Raw genomic sequence first — 19011 nt, 5'->3', positions numbered from 1 at the left:
CATAATAGTGTTGAAAGTGTTGTTAAACACCAATCAATCAATCAATCAATACACGCTAAAATAACACAGTATGTAAACATATTGTGAAATCAGTCAACAGCAGTTTTTGTGATAATTAAGCAGAATTTAACATGCTAATCAGCAGTTACCCAAAGTTTAGTAAGAATGTGTGTCATTCTGTTTTCTGCTAACTTATTCTTCTTGAAATTAAAAAAAACTTACTAGCAGACTGATTTGTTATTTTTTATACAGATCTGCCTCTTCAAAGATTTTATATATATGGGCGAAATAAAAGTTGAGTATAAATGAAGATAGAACATTAAACAGTCCATTTTACTGTGAAATTGCAAATTTGAAGACATACAAAGATGATATTAAAGCAAGGCCCTTACCTTCTCCTTTTCCAAAATGTAATGATATGTAATATATATGGTCACAATTATAAATTAACTGTTTACTAAACTTTGAATTTTTTGAAATGGTAAGGATTTTCTACCCCTAAGAATAGATTACCTAAGCTGTTTTTGGCAAAACCTTTTGGAATATTGGGTCCTCAGTGCTCTTCAACTTTGTACTCTATCTGGCATACAAAATTTTTCAACTGGTATCTATGATGAGTTTATGTAAAAGATGTTTATGGTCTGTACATATATTGTTATATTTATTATTTTATTATTTTCAGACTCATCCATGTGTGATATTAACAAATCTGATATTTGGTGCTCTTTCAATGTTTCATCTTGCCTACTTGGGCCTCATGTTTGATAACAGTGCTAATAGTGAAGAGGTAAGCTTTTAAGTACATATCATTATACAATGTACAACTGTTAGATATTATAGAATATTATATGGCTCTATCGATATCACACCCACATCAACCTGAAACATCAATATAATCCAGAAAAAATTGCTTTGAGAGATTATATTGGTTGATGGTTGATATGGTATGTGATACTGAAACAGCCATATCATATACTCTTTATTATACACTTAAATTGTATATGTAGTGCAATCATTGCCAATCCTTCTGTATCAGCTATCTATGATGCTATCAATATCAGTCATGGTTACAATGCTTTTATTAAACCCTAACAGAAAAATGTCTGGTTTAAGTATAATATGATAACAATACTTACATTTGATCATTAAAAAAACCTGCAATTATTCAAAGTGTTCAAATATAATTTTCATTCGTCAAAAGGATTGAAACAAAATTTGTTTCAAGTGATTTATTAAAATTTACATACAACGGCTTATTTGTATAGTAATTTTGTATAGGGATTTGTAGAGACACATAGGTAGTGTTTGATTTTCGGTCTAAGTGCACCATTGTATGAACCTGTGTGTTGGTGAAATGCATTGTGATTACACCTAATAAACAAGATAACTAGATTCAAAATGTGCAATTCTTAGGCAAATTGAAAACAAAACAGATTGCATGTTGTGTGGAAAAATTAAAATATTAGCATAAATAGATATAAGAAGATGTGGTATGAGTGCCAATGAGACAACTCTCCATCCAAGTAAAAATTTATAAAAGTAAACTATTATAGGTCAAAGTATGGTCTTCAACATGGAGCCATAGCTCACACCGAACAGCAAGCTATAAAGGGCCCCAAAAATTAATAGTGTAAAACCATTCAAACGGGAAAACCAACGGTCTAATCTATATAAAAAACGAGAAACACTTATGAACCACATTAACAAACGACAACTACTGAACATCAGATTCCTGACTTAGGACAGGTGCAAACAATTGCAGCGGGTTTAAACGTTTTAATGGTACCAAACCTTCACCCTTATCTGAAACAATAGTGTAACATCACAACATAGAAAGACACACTATAAAATATCAATTTAAATGGCTTAACTCAATCAAAAGACATATTAACACCAGTGAACATACACTGAACAAATAAATTTGATCTATGATACAATGTAAATACAAAATAGATAAACTAAGGGAAGAATAATTAAAGTAACATGTTATACTGCTGTGAAATGTTAAACAATATAAGAAAAACAATATGCTTGAACAAAAATATCAGCCATTTGCAATTACTTTAAACACAGGTAAATGAAAATAATTTTGTTGTTGGGTATACGTGTACAGTTCAAATGGAGAAAGGAAATATTTTAACAAAATAAATAATGTTGATGTTCATAGTACGAAGAATTGGAAATTTATAGTAATACCAAACACTTATCAAAGCTGGTATATATACCAGATATAACCCTGAATAGCATTAAATAACAAAAAAGCATTACAATTTGTATCAACAGGTCAAATAAACAAGAAAGTACGATTTGAGAGTACTCGCAGTTACTGACAGCTAGTTAAAAGCCAAAAACAATTAATAATAAAAAATCATGCATCAGAGACTAAAATCAACTAAAACACATCCCAGGGATTTAGTATTTTAACGTCATGGACAGTCAAATAAGACATGACTTGTGCAATGCCAAAAATAAATGTATCAAAAGGCAGTAGGATAGTTAGGAGTTAACTTCTTTATAGATCAAAATGAACGTGGGTGTGTCTTTATACATCCCGTTTGAAAAGAATACAAATTTAGTTATGTTTTAATTTGCTGATGACAAAATCGATATTAGTGCCAATGTAAACTATATTCAAAGAAGACCAAATGAAAAACATGTTTTTTCCTATGCAATTGGGTTATTTTTTTACAGTAATGAAGTGATATTGATTTAAAAATAATCTTAGTTGAAATTAACTAATATTTTTCAGGGTTACGACATGTACCATACCTTAGAAAAGTGGTCGTCATTGAGTTATGCAAGTCACTGGGTTGTACTGGGAACATACATTTTTGCTGTATTGATATGAATTGTGCCTGTTGTTTATTTATTTACATGTGGTTTTATTGTGTATTATGAATCTCTTACATGTTTTACATTTTTTGTTTTATTTTATCTTACAATCAATAATTTTGTATGAGGGAAACTGAGAAAAAATAGGTACACTGTATGAGGGAAAATATGATTATTATATTTGATTGGAGGTCAATTAATGACAATGACCTCAAAAATGGGAGAAAAATGGGGTAAATTGATTATTTATAAGGTGAATTATAGAAGGAGGAAGAAGAAAAAAGAAAAGAAGGATTGAGAAATTGTTACTTTAATACTTAATGACGCATTATGGATTTTATTCCTACATACATGTAAATTAATTTTTTTATGTTTTTTTAATATGAATTGATGTTATTCATTTACCTTTCTGCATGAATGGTAACATTTTGTTACTTAATGAATTAATAGGGCTGTGAAGATAAATATTATTAGCTTGTCGTACCAGTTACATGTACAAATGTTGATTCAACCCCTATCTTTTTATACCCAATGAAACAAAAGTTCTGTAGGGTATAATGTTTTAGACCCATCTGTCTGTCTGTCTGTCCGTCCATCCGTCAGTCCTGTTCTTGTCATCGCAACTCCTCTGAAACCACACAATAGAATTTCATGAAACTTTGTAGATAATAAGGACATTTTATGTCGATGTGCATATCTACAGGAAATTATGATTCACCTTTTTTTCTAGGAGTTATGCCCCTTTGAACTTAGAATTTTGGCCTAAATATACTACTGCAACAGTTTGTCATCGCAACTCCTCTGAATCCGCACAACAGAATTTCATGAAACTTTGAAGATAATAAGGACATACTATGTTGATGTGCATATCAACAGGAAATTATGATTAATTTTTATACGACCGTAAAAAAAATTTTGTGGTCGTATATTGGTATGTCGTTGGCGTCGTCGTAGTCGTCGTTCGAAGACACATTAGTTTTCGCACTCTAACTTTAGTTTAAGTGAATGGATCTCTATGAAATTTTACCATAAGGTTCAATACCACAAAAGGAAGGTGGGGATTGATTTTGGGGGTTATGGTACCAACAGTTAAGGAATTAGGGGCCAAAAAGGGGCCACAAATAAGCATTTTTGTAACTTCCAGACATAACTTGTGTGTAAGTGTATGGATCTCTCTGACATTGTACCACAAGGTTCCATATCACAAAGGGAATGCTGGGATTGATTTTGGGGGTAATTGCCTCCAAATTTTAGGAATTAGGGGCCAAAAAGGGGCAAAAAACAAGCATTTTTCTAGTTTCATGACAATAACTTGTGTGTAAGTGTATGGATCTCTCTGACATTGTATCACAAGGTTCCATATCACAAAGGGAATGCTGGGATTGATTTTGGGGATAATTGCCTCCAAATTTTAGGAATTAGGGGCCAAAAAGGGGCAAAAAACAAGCATTTTTCTAGTTTCATGACAATAACTTGTGTGTAAGTGTATGGATCTTTATGAAATTGTACTTCAAGGTTTCATATCACAAAGGGAAAGCTGGGTTTGAGTTTGGGGGTAATTGCCCAAAAAGTTTAGGAATAAGGGGCCAAAAAGGGGCCAAAAATAAGCATTTTTATAGTTTCCAGACAAAAACTTGTGTTCAAGAGTATGGATCTCTCTGAAATTGTACTGCAAGGTACCATACCACAAAGGGAAGGCTGGGATTGAGTTTGGGGGTGATGAATCATAAGGGGGTTCAAAAAATTTGGGGGGGGGATTTTTTTTTCCTTTTTTTTCTTTAAAATTTTCCATTTTAAATTGGTTATTTCTGATTTATATATAAAAGCAAATAATAATGATATAGTTTGAATAGGTAAATTAAAAATTTTAAGTTCTTAGACCACTTTCATTTTGTAACAGAAACCTATGCTGTGTCAAATATTTAATAACAATCCAAATTCAGTGCTGTATCAAGCTTGAATGTTGTGTCCATACTTGCCCCAACTGTTCAGGGTTCGACCTCTGCGGTCGTATCAAGCTGCGCCCCAGCGGAGCATTTTTTTTTTCTAGTTTACCCACTTTGAACTTAGATTTTTGGCTTGAATTTACTACTGCAACAGTTTGTCATCGCAACTCCTCTGAAACCAGACAACAGAATTTTATAAAACTTGGTGATATAAAGGACACAATATGCATATCCACAAGAAATTTTTATCAGTTGACTCTTGTAGGAGTTATGAGTCTTTGAACTTAGGAATCTTGTGATATTTTGTTTGCCCTGTGACAATGTGGTGGTGTGGGGTATGTGAGTGTGCTCACAAAGGTTCTTTAATTTAACTTGTAATTATTGGTCTTTCCCCCCCCCCTCCCTAAAAATAAAAAAAAAGTAACTGAATTTGTAAAAGATAAATATATTTATTGAAATTTTATTTCACTAAAGATTTAAGAAATTAAATTTACAAGATTCGCATGGTTCTATATAATAACTGACAATCTATACAGGTATATTCAACGAAATTTAAAGAAAGGTATATTCCATTTTTGTCATAGAGCAATACTGTCTTATAAGTACATTCTTAGTTTTATGGGGTTTTATATGCATTATTATTTGATCAAATTTACTCAGTCATGTAAATAATTACACTTATATGTTATCTTGATGTGTCCTTTTTATACCACAAAAGTGCAATTATGAGTTAAAGTTGATTTCGCTTGTTTTTATATAATTTGTTTATAACAGATTGTGTCTCAGTGGTTACAAAGCAAATTGTCAAATCAACTGTATACTGGATCAGTAGTAAACATAAATGACTGTTGTTAAACAACAATATCATTTAACAATGACAAAGTCAGAATTCTTGGTTTGGTGTCACCATTCTACAAACTCTGTGCAATAGTCTATTTGTCAATTTCCTGAGTTATTGCCCCTGAAATGTTGAATTTTAACTTTTTGGCATTTCTTTGCCATTGTTTTAAAAATATAGGAACTAGGTTAAAAGTGTAAATGTGAAAAGGTTCAGCACAACAAAAAGTATCTACCCTGAAAATTGGAGAAAAATCTGTTGACATGTTTTGGAGTTATTGCCCCTGAAACATGCATTTTTCTAATTTTTCATTTTTCACATTTTTTTTTTGCTGTTATTTTGAAAACTGCAGGAGCTAGGTTAAAAGTGTTTGCTGCAAAAATTATTAGCATGACAAAATGTATCTACTCTGATATTTTTGACAACCTGTTTTTGAGTTATTGCCCCTGAATTGCTGATTTTTTTATTTTTGTTACCAGTTTTGACTGTTGTCTAAAAACCATAAGAACTAGGTTAAACATGTACCTTAAAATTACAAAAATGATCAGCAATTCAAAGCGTAAACATAGTATGTGCATATAAAAGTCCTAATTAGCAAACTGGCGATTTTTTTCACAGGTGTGCCTCTGATGTTATATGACAAAAAGGATTAAGATATTGACTTGATTGTGGACTCTAGATGCAAAACAAAGTTGAATTTTGACTATTTGCTTTGCAACCAGCATCGCATTTAATTAGCAATGCAATCTTTATTTGCCTTCATGAAATATATATTGCAACTTTATGAAATATGTATTACCCAATTCTTATGTAGTCTAATAATGTGCCATATCTCCTTAAAGACTATGTAATTCAGCAATTTGTATATGATTATAAGGATATTACTGCTCTCATATTCATAAATTGATACTGAGAAATATCCTTTTGCAATGCATTAAAAAAAAATGTCCTGTAACCCTTGTGTTAAAAAACTAAAATGTACATGTTAAATATAAATTTGGCAAAATATTTTGCAATACTTATTACTGAACGGAGTCAAAAAGCGAGACATAGGTATGCTGTTTCCAGCATCGGCAGCGGTGTCGTCAACAATGTATTAGTTTGTGATGAGGTCTAGTTTATGGGGAACCACTAGTGGTAGGTCAATCATATTTGGTATGCAGTTGTACTAGCATTGGCACATCTCATTTCCATGGAGATTATTTGGCCCTACCCCCTCAGTCATGGTCTATTGACTTTGAAACTTTTGCTTATTTTACATGTATTAGTTTGTGATTAGGTCAGTTTATGGGGAACCACTAGTGGTTGGTCAATGATATTTGGTATGCAGTTGTATTAGCATTGGCACATCTCATTTCCATGGAGATTATTTGGCCCTGCCCCCTCAGTCATGGTCTATTGACTTTGAAACTTTTGCTTATTTTACATATATTAGTTTGTGATTAGGTCATTTTATGGGGAACCACTAGTGGTTGGTCAATGATATTTGGTATGCAGTTTTATAAGCATTGGCATATCTCATTTCCATGGAGATTATTTGGCTGCACCCCCTTAGTCATGGTCTATTGACTTTGAAAATTTTGCTAAGTTATCATGTATTAGTTTGTGATTAGGTCATTTCACGGGGAAACATTTAGGGTAGGCCAATGTTAATTGGTATTCAGTTGTATAAGCATTACCACATCTCATTACCATGGAGAATATTTGGCCCTGCCCCCTCAGTCATGGTCTATCGACTTAGAAATTTTTGCTTAGTTTACATGTAATAGTTTGTGATTAGATCAGTTTAAGATGAACTGCTAATGTTAAGTCAACGATATTTGGTATGCAAATTTATTGGCATTTGCAAGTGTCGTTTCCATGGAGATTATATAGCCTCACCCCCTCTTCATGGTTCATTGACTTTGAAATTTTTACATAGTTTACAAGTTAATGTTTGTGTTAAGGTTTTTTTAAAGGAAACGACTTATGATAAGTCAATGGTATTTGGTCTGAGTTGTATTAGCTTTGGCACATCTCATTTACATGGAGATTGTTTAGCCATGTACCTCAGTCATGGTTCATTGACTTTGAATATTTGCATAACTTATGAAACATGTTAAAGTTTTGCTATTTTAATTTCAACATTTGCATAATCAAAATTACAAAAGGGCGAGACATATCTCTGTGATAACAGTTTATCTTGGATTTCAGTGAGCCACAGCAAACAACAAATTTAAGAATTCAATGAAGAACAATCCCAGCATTTAATTCATGAACCCAGAACAGCCTTATTACAGTGTTGATCCATAGTTTACTTAACCTTTTTATGTGTGTTACTTGCCTTAGACAATAAACAGTTTAAAATGTTTTTGATAAAAAGAAAATCTTTTGTCTGTTGTTGAAGACTTTTTTGCCCTCTAGATGTCTTTTGGTTATTTTTGTCATTGGATTGCTGTCTCAAATATCTTGAGAAATTCTCTGAGAACTCTGATTTTCTAGTTAGTTCGTTGTAAAGCAGTTTCTGAAAATATAGTTGGTTCCGTTAGTTATACCTTTTGTAAAAATTGGACTGTTAGGTGGTATACAGAAAATCACAGGTGGTGCTTATGTGATATATTTCTGACCTGACACTACGTACTTTTTATTGCTTAATTCTTTAGAATTTAATATGCAATGTTTCGGGTTCTTTCGGGAATAATCCCAGGTAAACCCTCATCAGAGGCCGACCTTTATATATTTATTTTATATCTAGTATAGTAGATAGATGTGTGTCTGTTTCATAACAGTTTTTTTCAAATTTACTACACGTGCATATAGGTCTACGTTGTAGCTAGTCTTTTTACAGACTAAAGAAACTGACCAAGTAGATCAGCACCTTTGGTAAATTATTCATATATATAATGAAAAGACTTATTGTCTTTATTCTCGTAATCTAATCTATCATAAATCTACACGAGATCTAATAGAGATAGTAGTTATCAGTGCTATACTGTTGAATTTACACTAGACTGTCGTGTATGTTTTAACACCTACCTAAAAGAGGACCCCAGTATCACCTTTTTGCATTTTATGCATGGCCCTTCATATATGTAAGTTTTTGTTATTACTGCAAGGCTGGTAAATATTTGTTGTATTTTTGGTCTCAAAATTAAATATCCCTTCATGATCTCAAAGTACTGTTTTGTTGCATTTATTCATTTTTGCTTTGATATGATGTATATATATTTTTTTTATAATTTAACTTTCAATTAAGGGGAGATAATAGAACTAGATATTACTGCAAATCTACCAAATTTTACACTATTTTGTAAAATTTAAAAAAAAACAAGAAAGGGTACATACCCCTTTTTAGGATTTTAATTTCTGAAAGAGTAATCTAAAAACAAATGTTAACCTTGCATGGCATAATGTGCCTTCTATATAAAATTCCAATACCCTGCACAAAGCTTATCAAAGAAAACATATTGCTTAAAGTTTATTTGAAGTTTATCAACAAAATATATAAAAACATATGCTGATATAATGAAAACTAAATTTATTATATGAATACACATTTTATTAACCTAAAAAAATATTTAATAAAGCTGTGGTTAAGATAATATTCTTGAATTAATAAATCTTTTATTCTTCTCATTAATTTTATAATATTTCATGTTTTGTGATTGCAATTAATATAAAAACGTGATTTAATTTACCAATATTCATGTAATAACTCTTTTTAATTGTATTGCAAAATTTTCAAAATGACAAGAAAATTGTGTTTACTTAATGATAAAACTAAACAATTTATGGCATTTAATAAAGTAGATATGAGAAATTATCAATTGAAATCCATTTTATTTATAAACAAGGCCATAGGTCAAAGGCAATATAAATTTTACTTTGTTTGATCAAATTTGTTTATTAATAAAAGAAAGATATCATTTTATATATGATTTTAATTTTTATTTTGTGAAAAAAGTATTTTATTGCTATCTTTAATTGGAATGATATGCATGACAGGCCTTGGACATTATACTCTCTGTTTATTATGTTCCATAAGGTTAACTTTATGTTTTATCAGAGAAGGCTGCTTTGGACTTCAGAAAAGTCTTGTGTCTGCAGTCATTTACAGGTAATTCCACAACTTGAAGCAATATTGTACAATGGGCACGACTGTATGATTATTGAACATTCTACAAGGGAAAATATTTTAGAATATCTTCTTTACTATGGCTATTATATGCATATGTACAATGCCATAAGATACTAAAAATTATGTTTTTAAGCTTCAATCGAATCCAACTTCTGGTTTCGTTAGTTTGCAAATACAAAGTGGGGCTGGCAAACAAACAAACAGAAACAACCAGTGTTTCTCCCCAGTGCCACAGTGCTATATTTTTTACCTATATTTTTTTATGATAGAATGTAATATAAATGTGTGCTATAATTTAAGGCAGATGGTGCTATTTCAAATCCCATGATGCTATTTGAAAATATTGGGGAGAACACTAACAACAATCACTGTATACTACTGTGAACCTATTGTAATAGCTACAAGACTGTAAAAACAAATTCTTAATAATTAGATATCAGGAACATGTTTTTAAAATAATTTGGAATTGAACATTTGTTAAGTGTTATTTTCGTTGATACCATAGCATATCAAGTATACTTCCTTCCTTATTTTCGTTGATACCATAGCATATCAAGTATACTTCCTTCCTTATTTATTTGTACGTCATTTTGTATTGATGCATTTGTTTGTATCTTAGTCATGCAATGAATTTTTTTATTAACAAATTTCCATTCTCTATATCAGTATCTTAGCTAAGTTAAAATAGAGGGGTGCAGTTCAAGTCTGTCTTTGCTGTCCTCCCCTATGCCCTTTCTGTGACCACTCTGCCCTATGGGTCCTGTCCTATGCATTTGATATTTCTATAAAAAGTAAATACTTTTCAATGCAAGAATCCACTAGTGAAAAAGGTTTTTTAAATAACCAAAAATACTAAAAATCCAGCATAATTAATTTTCTCAATTATTTAATTTTTTCTTAATTTTATAAACATAATCAACTTGTCCCTTTTCAGACCAGAAACCGTGTTAACCTCATTTTAAAACTGTGCACCTCTTCCCTAAAATCCTATCTAGAACACTAATATGTATTTTGGTTCAATGATATTGAACTATCTGCATTGTCCTGTTAGTGACTTTTTTAAAACGACATAATTATTTTAAAAAGTTAATTCTATATATTTATTTACATAAACAGTAAATATAGCGTAAATAGTCAATTAATATATGTATAATAAATAGTAAAATATCAGTATTGGCAAAAAATTTTCAATATGAAAATTAAACTTTTTAAGTTTATTCATAGTATAGTTGCTTTTAATAAAAGAATGATTAGTTCATTATCACAATTTCAGAGTTGTCCCAATAGATCGGTCAATTTTCTTATAGAGTTATATGTTCAAATTTTATCCTTTTTGAAGGTTGTTATATGTTTACTCTCCCTTTTGTTAAATATTTTAGCTGATTTATAAAAGAATTTTCGCTCTTTTGTTAAAAACTGAACATTGATATATATGTTTTTGTTACAATGTGATATACACATATACCCGGTACAAATGATTGTAATAACATTTTAATATTTCATTCGTTAATGTACACTGTGGATTCAGTTATTTTCGTGGATACTTATTTTTGTGGATTCAAGTAAACTTGCATTTTTGTGGTATTTGATTTTGTGGTTTTGCAAATGTCGGCATGCAAGCTTATAGAAAATTTGTAATTCGTTGACCAACATGTTGACTATTTAAATTCGTGCCTCACCTGTTAGCCCTAAATCCACAAAAATTGGTATCCCATGAATAATAGTGAACTCACAGTAGAATAGATGAATATTAAATTAGTCTATGGTGAATTTTCATACTTGTATGTACATTATTTTTAAGACAAATATATTTGATACGGTTATATTTTTGATGTTGGTACAAGTTTTGCATCAATTGGGATATTAAAATGTATTTTTATAGAAATTAAAAGCAATGTTGTGTTGTATTTGTATTTATAAATGCAACAAAAAGTCATAAATCGATTGAGAGAAAACAAATCCAGGTTACAAACCAAAACCGAGGGAAACACATCAACTATAAGAGGAAAACAAAGGAACAACAGGAACACCGAAGTGCAACAAAAACAAACGCCAACACACATAGAAACAAACTATTTGATAACAACTGCCATATTCCTGACTTGGTCCAGAACATTTTAAGAAAAAATGGTGGGTTGAACCTGGTTTCATGGCATGCCAAACCTCCCACTTTATGACAATGTTATAAAATATCGTTAAAACACTACATGACAGAAATACAGTACAAACACATGCAAGAACATTCATAACAGAGAAACGCACAAACAAATAATATAATAGTCAACACAACATGCAAACCACAGAACAACAACGAACATATTCCATCAACGAAAAACACCACAGGATATCAAAAACAGTGATGTGCTTACGTAACTAACATGCAATCTCGAACTTTATACAATTATTTTCACAATATTTGTCCAAACAATTTTCATGACAATGATGGTATGGAAAGGCATTTTCATAATCATTCGGACTACAAACGATAAGACATAACAGATTATCCAACAGAAACCATAACATAAACATCATAATAAATCCATTAATGTTGGATGTACAAAACACAGAGACACACCTCACAGCAATGCAAATTCACTTTCAGTATAACAGTCATATTCGGGAATATTACAATGATGGTATTGAAAGGCACTTTTATCATTATTTGGACAACAAGCGATACGACATAACACATTATTCAACTAAAACCATAACAAAAACATCAAAAATAAATACATACATGAATGTTGGATGTACAAAATAACGAGATACTTCGTATAGCAATGTAAATTCACTCTCAGTATAACAGTCATATTCAGGAATAGGTCACGTTCGGTACTTAGCAGACAGACGACATAGATGTTAAACCAGAATCTAAGACGTGGTAAAAATGTCATTAGTTAGTTTAGACACAGACACATCGTATAGATCAACCAATATAATTGTGCTGCTTAAAATTCCAATACAATCAAAATCCATCAGGTAGACAATACTATCAAAGCTCATGGAAAAAGGACAATGAACATAATGGTCAGTTTATGAGTGAAAGGGTTCTAGCAGATTTGCAGACTGTTTCATTTTTAAAGTGAACAAATATGCAGACTTTTTATACGACCGCAAAAATTAAAAATTTTTTGGTCGTATATTGGTATGACGTTGGCGTCCGAAGACACATTGGTTTTCGCACTCTAACTTTAGTTTTAAGTGAATGGATCTCCATGAAATTTTACCATAAGGTTCAATACCACAAGAGGAAGGTTGGGATTGATTTTTGGGGTTATGGTACCAACAGTTAAGGAATTAGGGGCCAAAAATAAGCATTTTTGTAACTTCCAGACATAACTTGTGTGTTAGTGTATGGATCTCTCTGACATTGTACCACAAGGTTCCATATCACAAAGGGAATGCTAGGATAGATTTTAGGGGTAATTGCCTCAAAATTTTAGGAATTAGGGGCAAAAAAAGGGGCAAAAAACAAGCATTTTTCTAGTTTCATGATAATAACTTGTGTGTAAGTGTATGGATCTTTCTGAAATTGAACTACAAGGTTCCATATCACAAAGGGAAAGCTGGAATTGAGTTTGGGGGTAATTGCCCAAAACGTGTAGGAATAAGGGGCCAAAAAGGGGCCAAAATTGCATTTTTCTAGTTTCCAGACAATAACTTGTGTTCAAGTGTATGGATCTCTCTGAAATTGTACTGCAAGGTACCATACCACAAAGGGAAGGCTGGGATTGATTTTGGGGGTAATTGCCTCAAAATTTTAGGAATAAGGGGCCAAAAAGGGGAAAAAAACAAGCATTTTTCTAGTTTCAGGACAATAACTTGTGTGTAAGTGTATGGATCTTTATGAAATTGTACTACAAGGTTCCATATCACAAAAGGAAAGCTGGGTTTGAGTTTGGGGGTAATTGCCCTAAATGTTTAGGAATTTTGGGCCAAAAAGGGGCCTAAAAACAAGCATTTTTCTAGTTTGCAGACAATAACTTGTGTTCAAGTGTATGGATCTCTCTGAAATTGTACTGCAAGGTACCATACCACAAAGGGAAGGCTGGGATTTAGTTTGGGGGTGATGAATCATAAGGGGGTTCAAAAAATTTAGGGGAGGGATTTTTTCTTTCTTTAAAATTTTCCATTTTAAATTGGTTATTTCTGATTTATATATAAAAGCAAATAATAATGATATGGTTTGAATAGGTAAATTAAAATTTTTTAAGTTCTTAGACCACATTAATTCTGTGTCAGAAACCTATGCTGTGTCAAATATTTAGTCACAATCCAAATTCAGTGCTGTATCAAGCTTGAATGTTGTGTCCATACTTGCCCCAACTGTTCAGGGTTCGACCTCTGCGGTCGTATCAAGCTGCGCCCAGCGGAGCATTTTATTCTTTTTTAACGTGAACATTTTATCTTATATCCACTGAACCCTGCTAGGGATTGCCTTTAATATAGCAATATAAAAATAAGGAAATGTGGTATGATTGCCAATGAGATAACTATCCACGAAGTCAGTATTTTGTTGTCTGTTTTGAAAAATTAGTTATTCTGCACTTCTTGTTTCAATGAGGTATGAAAGTTCACTAAATCAAAGAGTTTCGACCCCATTCTGTTCTTAAATGTAAGTCATCTATCATAATAAATCCTGATAGGACTGTTCTTAACTAGAAAGAGCTAACATCTGAGATAATTTCTTGAATATTATTGTTTCCTCCAACCAAAATGTTTAATATCTACAATAATACATATTTATGCACACAAAACTTAATGTCAATATGACTAAAATAATAGCTAACTCGTCCCACAGTTTTCAAGCTTGAACTTTTATATTATACAGGGTGTTAGTACATGTATATAAACTAATGGTGGGTATTCATGTATTAACCTCCTGTTAACTTTCAAAAACTAGAAATATGAAGTTTGAAAGGAACAATGATAATTTTTGTACATTTATGGAATAAATTATAACTTGAGAACATCAAATGTGTCTTACAGACACAAGCATTTCAAGCTGTATTTTAACATCAATGGTTTGCTTAATCTAATGTTGTAAAACTATATTCATGCATGTGTCGTTTATTGGTGTGGTTCATAATTCTCGTTTTTTATAGAGATTAGACTGTTGGTTTTCCTGTTTCAATTGTTTTACACTAGTCATTTTGGGGCCCTTTATAGCTTGCTGTTCGGTGTGAACCAAGGCTCTGTGTTGAAGGCCGTACTTTGACCTATAATTGTTAACTTTTTATACATTGTGACTTGGATGGAGAGTTGTCTCATTGGCACTCATACCATATCTTGTAAACTTTTTATACATTGTGACTTGGATGGAGAGTTGTCTCATTGGCACTCATACCATATCTTATTTATATGACATTTACATCATCTTTGTCTAATTTCAACAGAGTATAAATGTGTTGACCTTAAAACATCAAATTTAAAAACCTCACAAATACACAAACAAAAGAGGGTTTCATAAACTACACAAATTGATATATATGAAAAAAAAAGTACTTAGTATTTCCACAGAAACATTTGAAGCAACTGATATTAAATGATATTTTTGTAAGGAAATAAGTAAACACATCAGTGGTCTCTACATATTTTTTTTGTGTTTTTTCCTTTGATATAAACACTGAAAAACTATTCAGCTAATTTGTATTCATTAGTAATAGAATAACAAAAGCAACTTCAAGGCATACATATATTATTGAAAAGTCATGAAAAATCACATATACATTCAATAACATATTACGTGTAATGTTTAGCACTAAACACAATATTTTAAATTTTCACTTTTAGTATTGAATCACAAAACATTCAATATGTAAATTGTCCTTTAAGAGCACTATTATCATTACCACCACAAACAGTTTATCTGTAGTAACTACCAGACACAAGACGGCTGATGTAGACATTGACATCTGTTGTAGCTGTTCTAGATGGTGTCAGATGAGGAAGTTGAAGTGTTGACTTCTTGGTCTGTTTTGTCTGTTGACCTGTTGTAGAGTTTCCTTTCTTCTGTTGGCTGTAACGCTTTTTTCTGTTTGATCGGTTTCTTGAAGAATACCAGTGCTTTCTCCATGGACTGTTAAAAGAATCTTGCCCATGAACGTGGGTTGGTGGTTCTGGGTCTGGCTTTACATATCTGTGACTAGTTGATTCCTGTTTAACGAGTCTCGATGGAGACGTGTAACTTGTGGTTGGCTCTGTTTTAATGTTAGTAGCTGGACATGTGCTGTCATCAACAAGTTCCTGTTTAATGTTGTGAATAGTTGAGACTTGGTCTGGATCAGGCTTAATGTCATGTTGTTGACTTGAATGATGTCCAGTAATGTTGTTGTTGTGGTCAGTACTGTCATTGCCAAAGTGCAGTATCAGGAAGTGACCATTGGCAGATATTCTGGTATGCTGAGTAACATTTAGTCCCACTGGTAATGTGGTCAGGTAATCCTGGACAGAGCTTTGGAATGACTGGTAATAAGACATACTGGAACAATTGTGGTAGACTGATTTATTGTTAATATCATGGCTGTAACATTATTTATTACAAAGTTTCTGTAACAACAAAGCAATTGATTGGTTTAAGGGAAAATCTTTTATGATAACATAAAAACCCATTGGTCGTTTTTTTCAATTAAATTTATTGGATAAAAGTTTGGCTTGGGTGTGCATTTGGTTTGATCAAACTGTGAAATTTAACGTATTTGTTAAAGATGTCTAATTAAATTGTTTATCTTACATTTTTGATTGTTTTTATTACATGTTAATTAAAAGAGAAGCATTAATTATAACCCTTTTATGTTTTACTCATGAAATATAAGCTTGTGCAAAACAGACATTCTTTTTTATTGCAAGCTTGTTTCAGCTAATTACTGCTACATTGGTCATTATTTACAATTACTCATCTTGGATTTTTGTCATACTTCTAAAATCAAGATTATTTGATATTTAACATCAAAGAAATATTTATAATCTTCGATCACGGTCATACTTGAAATTTAATTAGAAATGTAAAATGTAATTAGATTCAAAATATTTTATGAAAAGATAATATGAATTTTATTCAGAATTTGATCTTTTAGTTGCTCTCAGAAGCAGTAATTTTCAGAATGCAAGATCTAAAAAAGTAGAGGGTTTAGACCTAGAATAAAACTAGCTTAACCTTGCCACATTTTGATATGCCTGTACCAAGTCAGTATCTTCGTCGGGAGTTGTCTAACTAGGCCATACCGACCGATAATCATATCCGTTTTCACCACATTTTATTTGCGCAAATACAACTTTTTTGCTAATACCAATTTTGCGCCACTTTATTTTGAAAATTATAGGTTTCATTTTCACCAATTAACCTGGCATTCAACTGTACCAATTTGACAAATGTATTTGAATTTTACTGTAAGATATTTACAAAAAAATAATATACCACCTTTCTCCTTTATCAGCCAAAAACGTCTTCGTATCGTAATGCTTTCAATATTTGGAGAATTGGGTTAAAATGGCAGATCCTCGATTGTTTCTTTTGAATTCACTCACAACTTGACGATTGAGAGCTTGCCATATTGTTGAAGACTGTATATTTCCCTCAAGATGTCATTTGATTATTTTTGTCATTGGGTTGTCTCTTTGCCAACATCTTTTATTCATGTATTCAAAAAAGAAGATTTGGTATGATTGTCAATGAGATACTCTACACCATAGACCAAATGACGGAGAAGTTAGCAACAATAGGTCACTTAACGGCCTTTAACAATGAGTAAAAACCATAACGCATAGCAAGCGATAAAACGTCCGACATGACTGAATGTAAAAGATTTAAAACGAGAAAACTGACGGCCTGATTTATGTACATTTAACAATAAACGTAAAACAAATATGATAGACAGCGACCAACAACTGCTGAATTATAGGCTCTTTTGATTTGACTGAAATTTATCGTTTACAAAACTTAAATATTATAATTCAGTTATATTTTATCATCTTTCCGATGTTGACTCTACAAATATAGGGAATACATCTGTACCTACAGATTGTTTGAGTCGTTTCAAATTTATCAAGACTCGATTAATGTCAATGTCCTTAAAAACACAGTCCATCATGATAATTAAATATATATTAAAAAAAAGTAGGGTAAAACAATCGACCATATGCGGTTTTTTTCTGAACGAGAATGTGTTCTTTTAAATCTTTTTTCGTTGTTATGAAATATTTTGAAAACAGTATTGTTTGTAAACAATTAACTATGTTTTGTGGAAAGCTATGCTTTACCTAAATCAGACATTACTCCAGATTATAATGATTTGATCATTATAGTTAAATGAAATACCGATGGTAGCTGGTTTAGATAAAATTAGTCCCTAGACTGTTATCATTGTGGTTAACTTCTATCAGAGAAGTTTATTTTCCCATTTTCTAATTGCAGTATAACATAACTAATTGTTTGTTACAATGAAAGCGATGTTTCAAATATCCTTTTATTACATTTTGTATTTATTTTCAATGGACAACAATTTGATTACTGTACAGCAAGTAGAACCAATTAATAGAAATAAGAAAGCTATGTTATTTTTATATATAAAACTTACTCTACAATATGTGAACCTGGTTTATTTATTAGTTGAATTTGGGCTTTGAATTAGCTTTTAGTAACTGCGAGTACTCTTACAACAGTGTCCCTGGTTAGGGGAGGTTTGAGTGCTCACACACATGTTTGATACCGTCACATTCAACATCAGTTCTGTCTGTTCAAAGCCAGAAACCTGCAATCCAGTGGTTGTCGTTGGTTGCTGTCTAACATATTTGTTTTTCATTCTTTGTTGTGGTATTAATCAGACCGTCGGTTTTCTCTTTTCAAATTGTTTCACATTTAGTCATATCGATGCCTTTTATAGCTTAGTATACGGTATGGTTTTTGGTTTATAGTTGAAGGCCATACGATGTAATTGTTTACATCTTTGTCACGGCCTTAGGTCTTTGTGGATAGATCTCTCATTGACAATCATACCACATCTCTTTATTTGTATACTATATTCTCAATTCCGAAATTTCCAAAGCTGTTATTTGTCAAAGAAATGCGGCCAATTTCCCTTGAATGAATATCATCCACATGGTCATAATCCGAAAGTTGAATAAACATGCAGGAATTGGAATATCAAAGATATTCAATAAAATCATGTCCCTATTATAATGTGAAATAAATTCAGGGGAAATTGGTCCTCCTCTTTAAGCAGAAATAACAATGATAATGATAACAGCTTTTGATTTTAACAAATTAATAAATCATATAT

The 19011-nt window shown here is 31.6% G+C and overlaps 1 protein-coding gene and 1 long non-coding RNA gene across 2 annotated transcripts in view; both read left to right on the top strand.

Annotated features, from left to right (window-relative positions):
- LOC127728009 (protein-serine O-palmitoleoyltransferase porcupine-like) overlaps positions 1 to 3098 on the top strand; it is a 30949-nt gene extending 27851 nt beyond the window's left edge. The window contains exons 11-12 of the mRNA XM_052235156.1: positions 683 to 787; positions 2750 to 3098. Of these exons, the coding sequence (XP_052091116.1) occupies positions 683 to 787; positions 2750 to 2848 (204 nt within the window). The 3' untranslated portion in view covers positions 2849 to 3098. The remainder of the gene's footprint in view (positions 1 to 682; positions 788 to 2749) is intronic.
- Positions 3099 to 5174: 2076 nt separating this feature from the next.
- Positions 5175 to 11640, top strand: LOC127728057 (uncharacterized). Its single transcript, XR_007993984.1, has 2 exons — positions 5175 to 6895; positions 7063 to 11640. It is a non-coding gene; the product is annotated as an uncharacterized LOC127728057 (long non-coding RNA).
- The last annotated feature ends 7371 nt before the right edge of the window (positions 11641 to 19011 follow it).

Source organism: Mytilus californianus, unplaced genomic scaffold, assembly GCF_021869535.1.
Source record: "Mytilus californianus isolate M0D057914Y unplaced genomic scaffold, xbMytCali1.0.p SCAF_1, whole genome shotgun sequence".
NCBI lineage: Eukaryota > Metazoa > Mollusca > Bivalvia > Mytilida > Mytilidae > Mytilus > Mytilus californianus.
The sequence above is the reverse complement of the archived record's forward strand: the minus strand, read 5'-3'. Positions and strand labels throughout refer to the sequence as shown.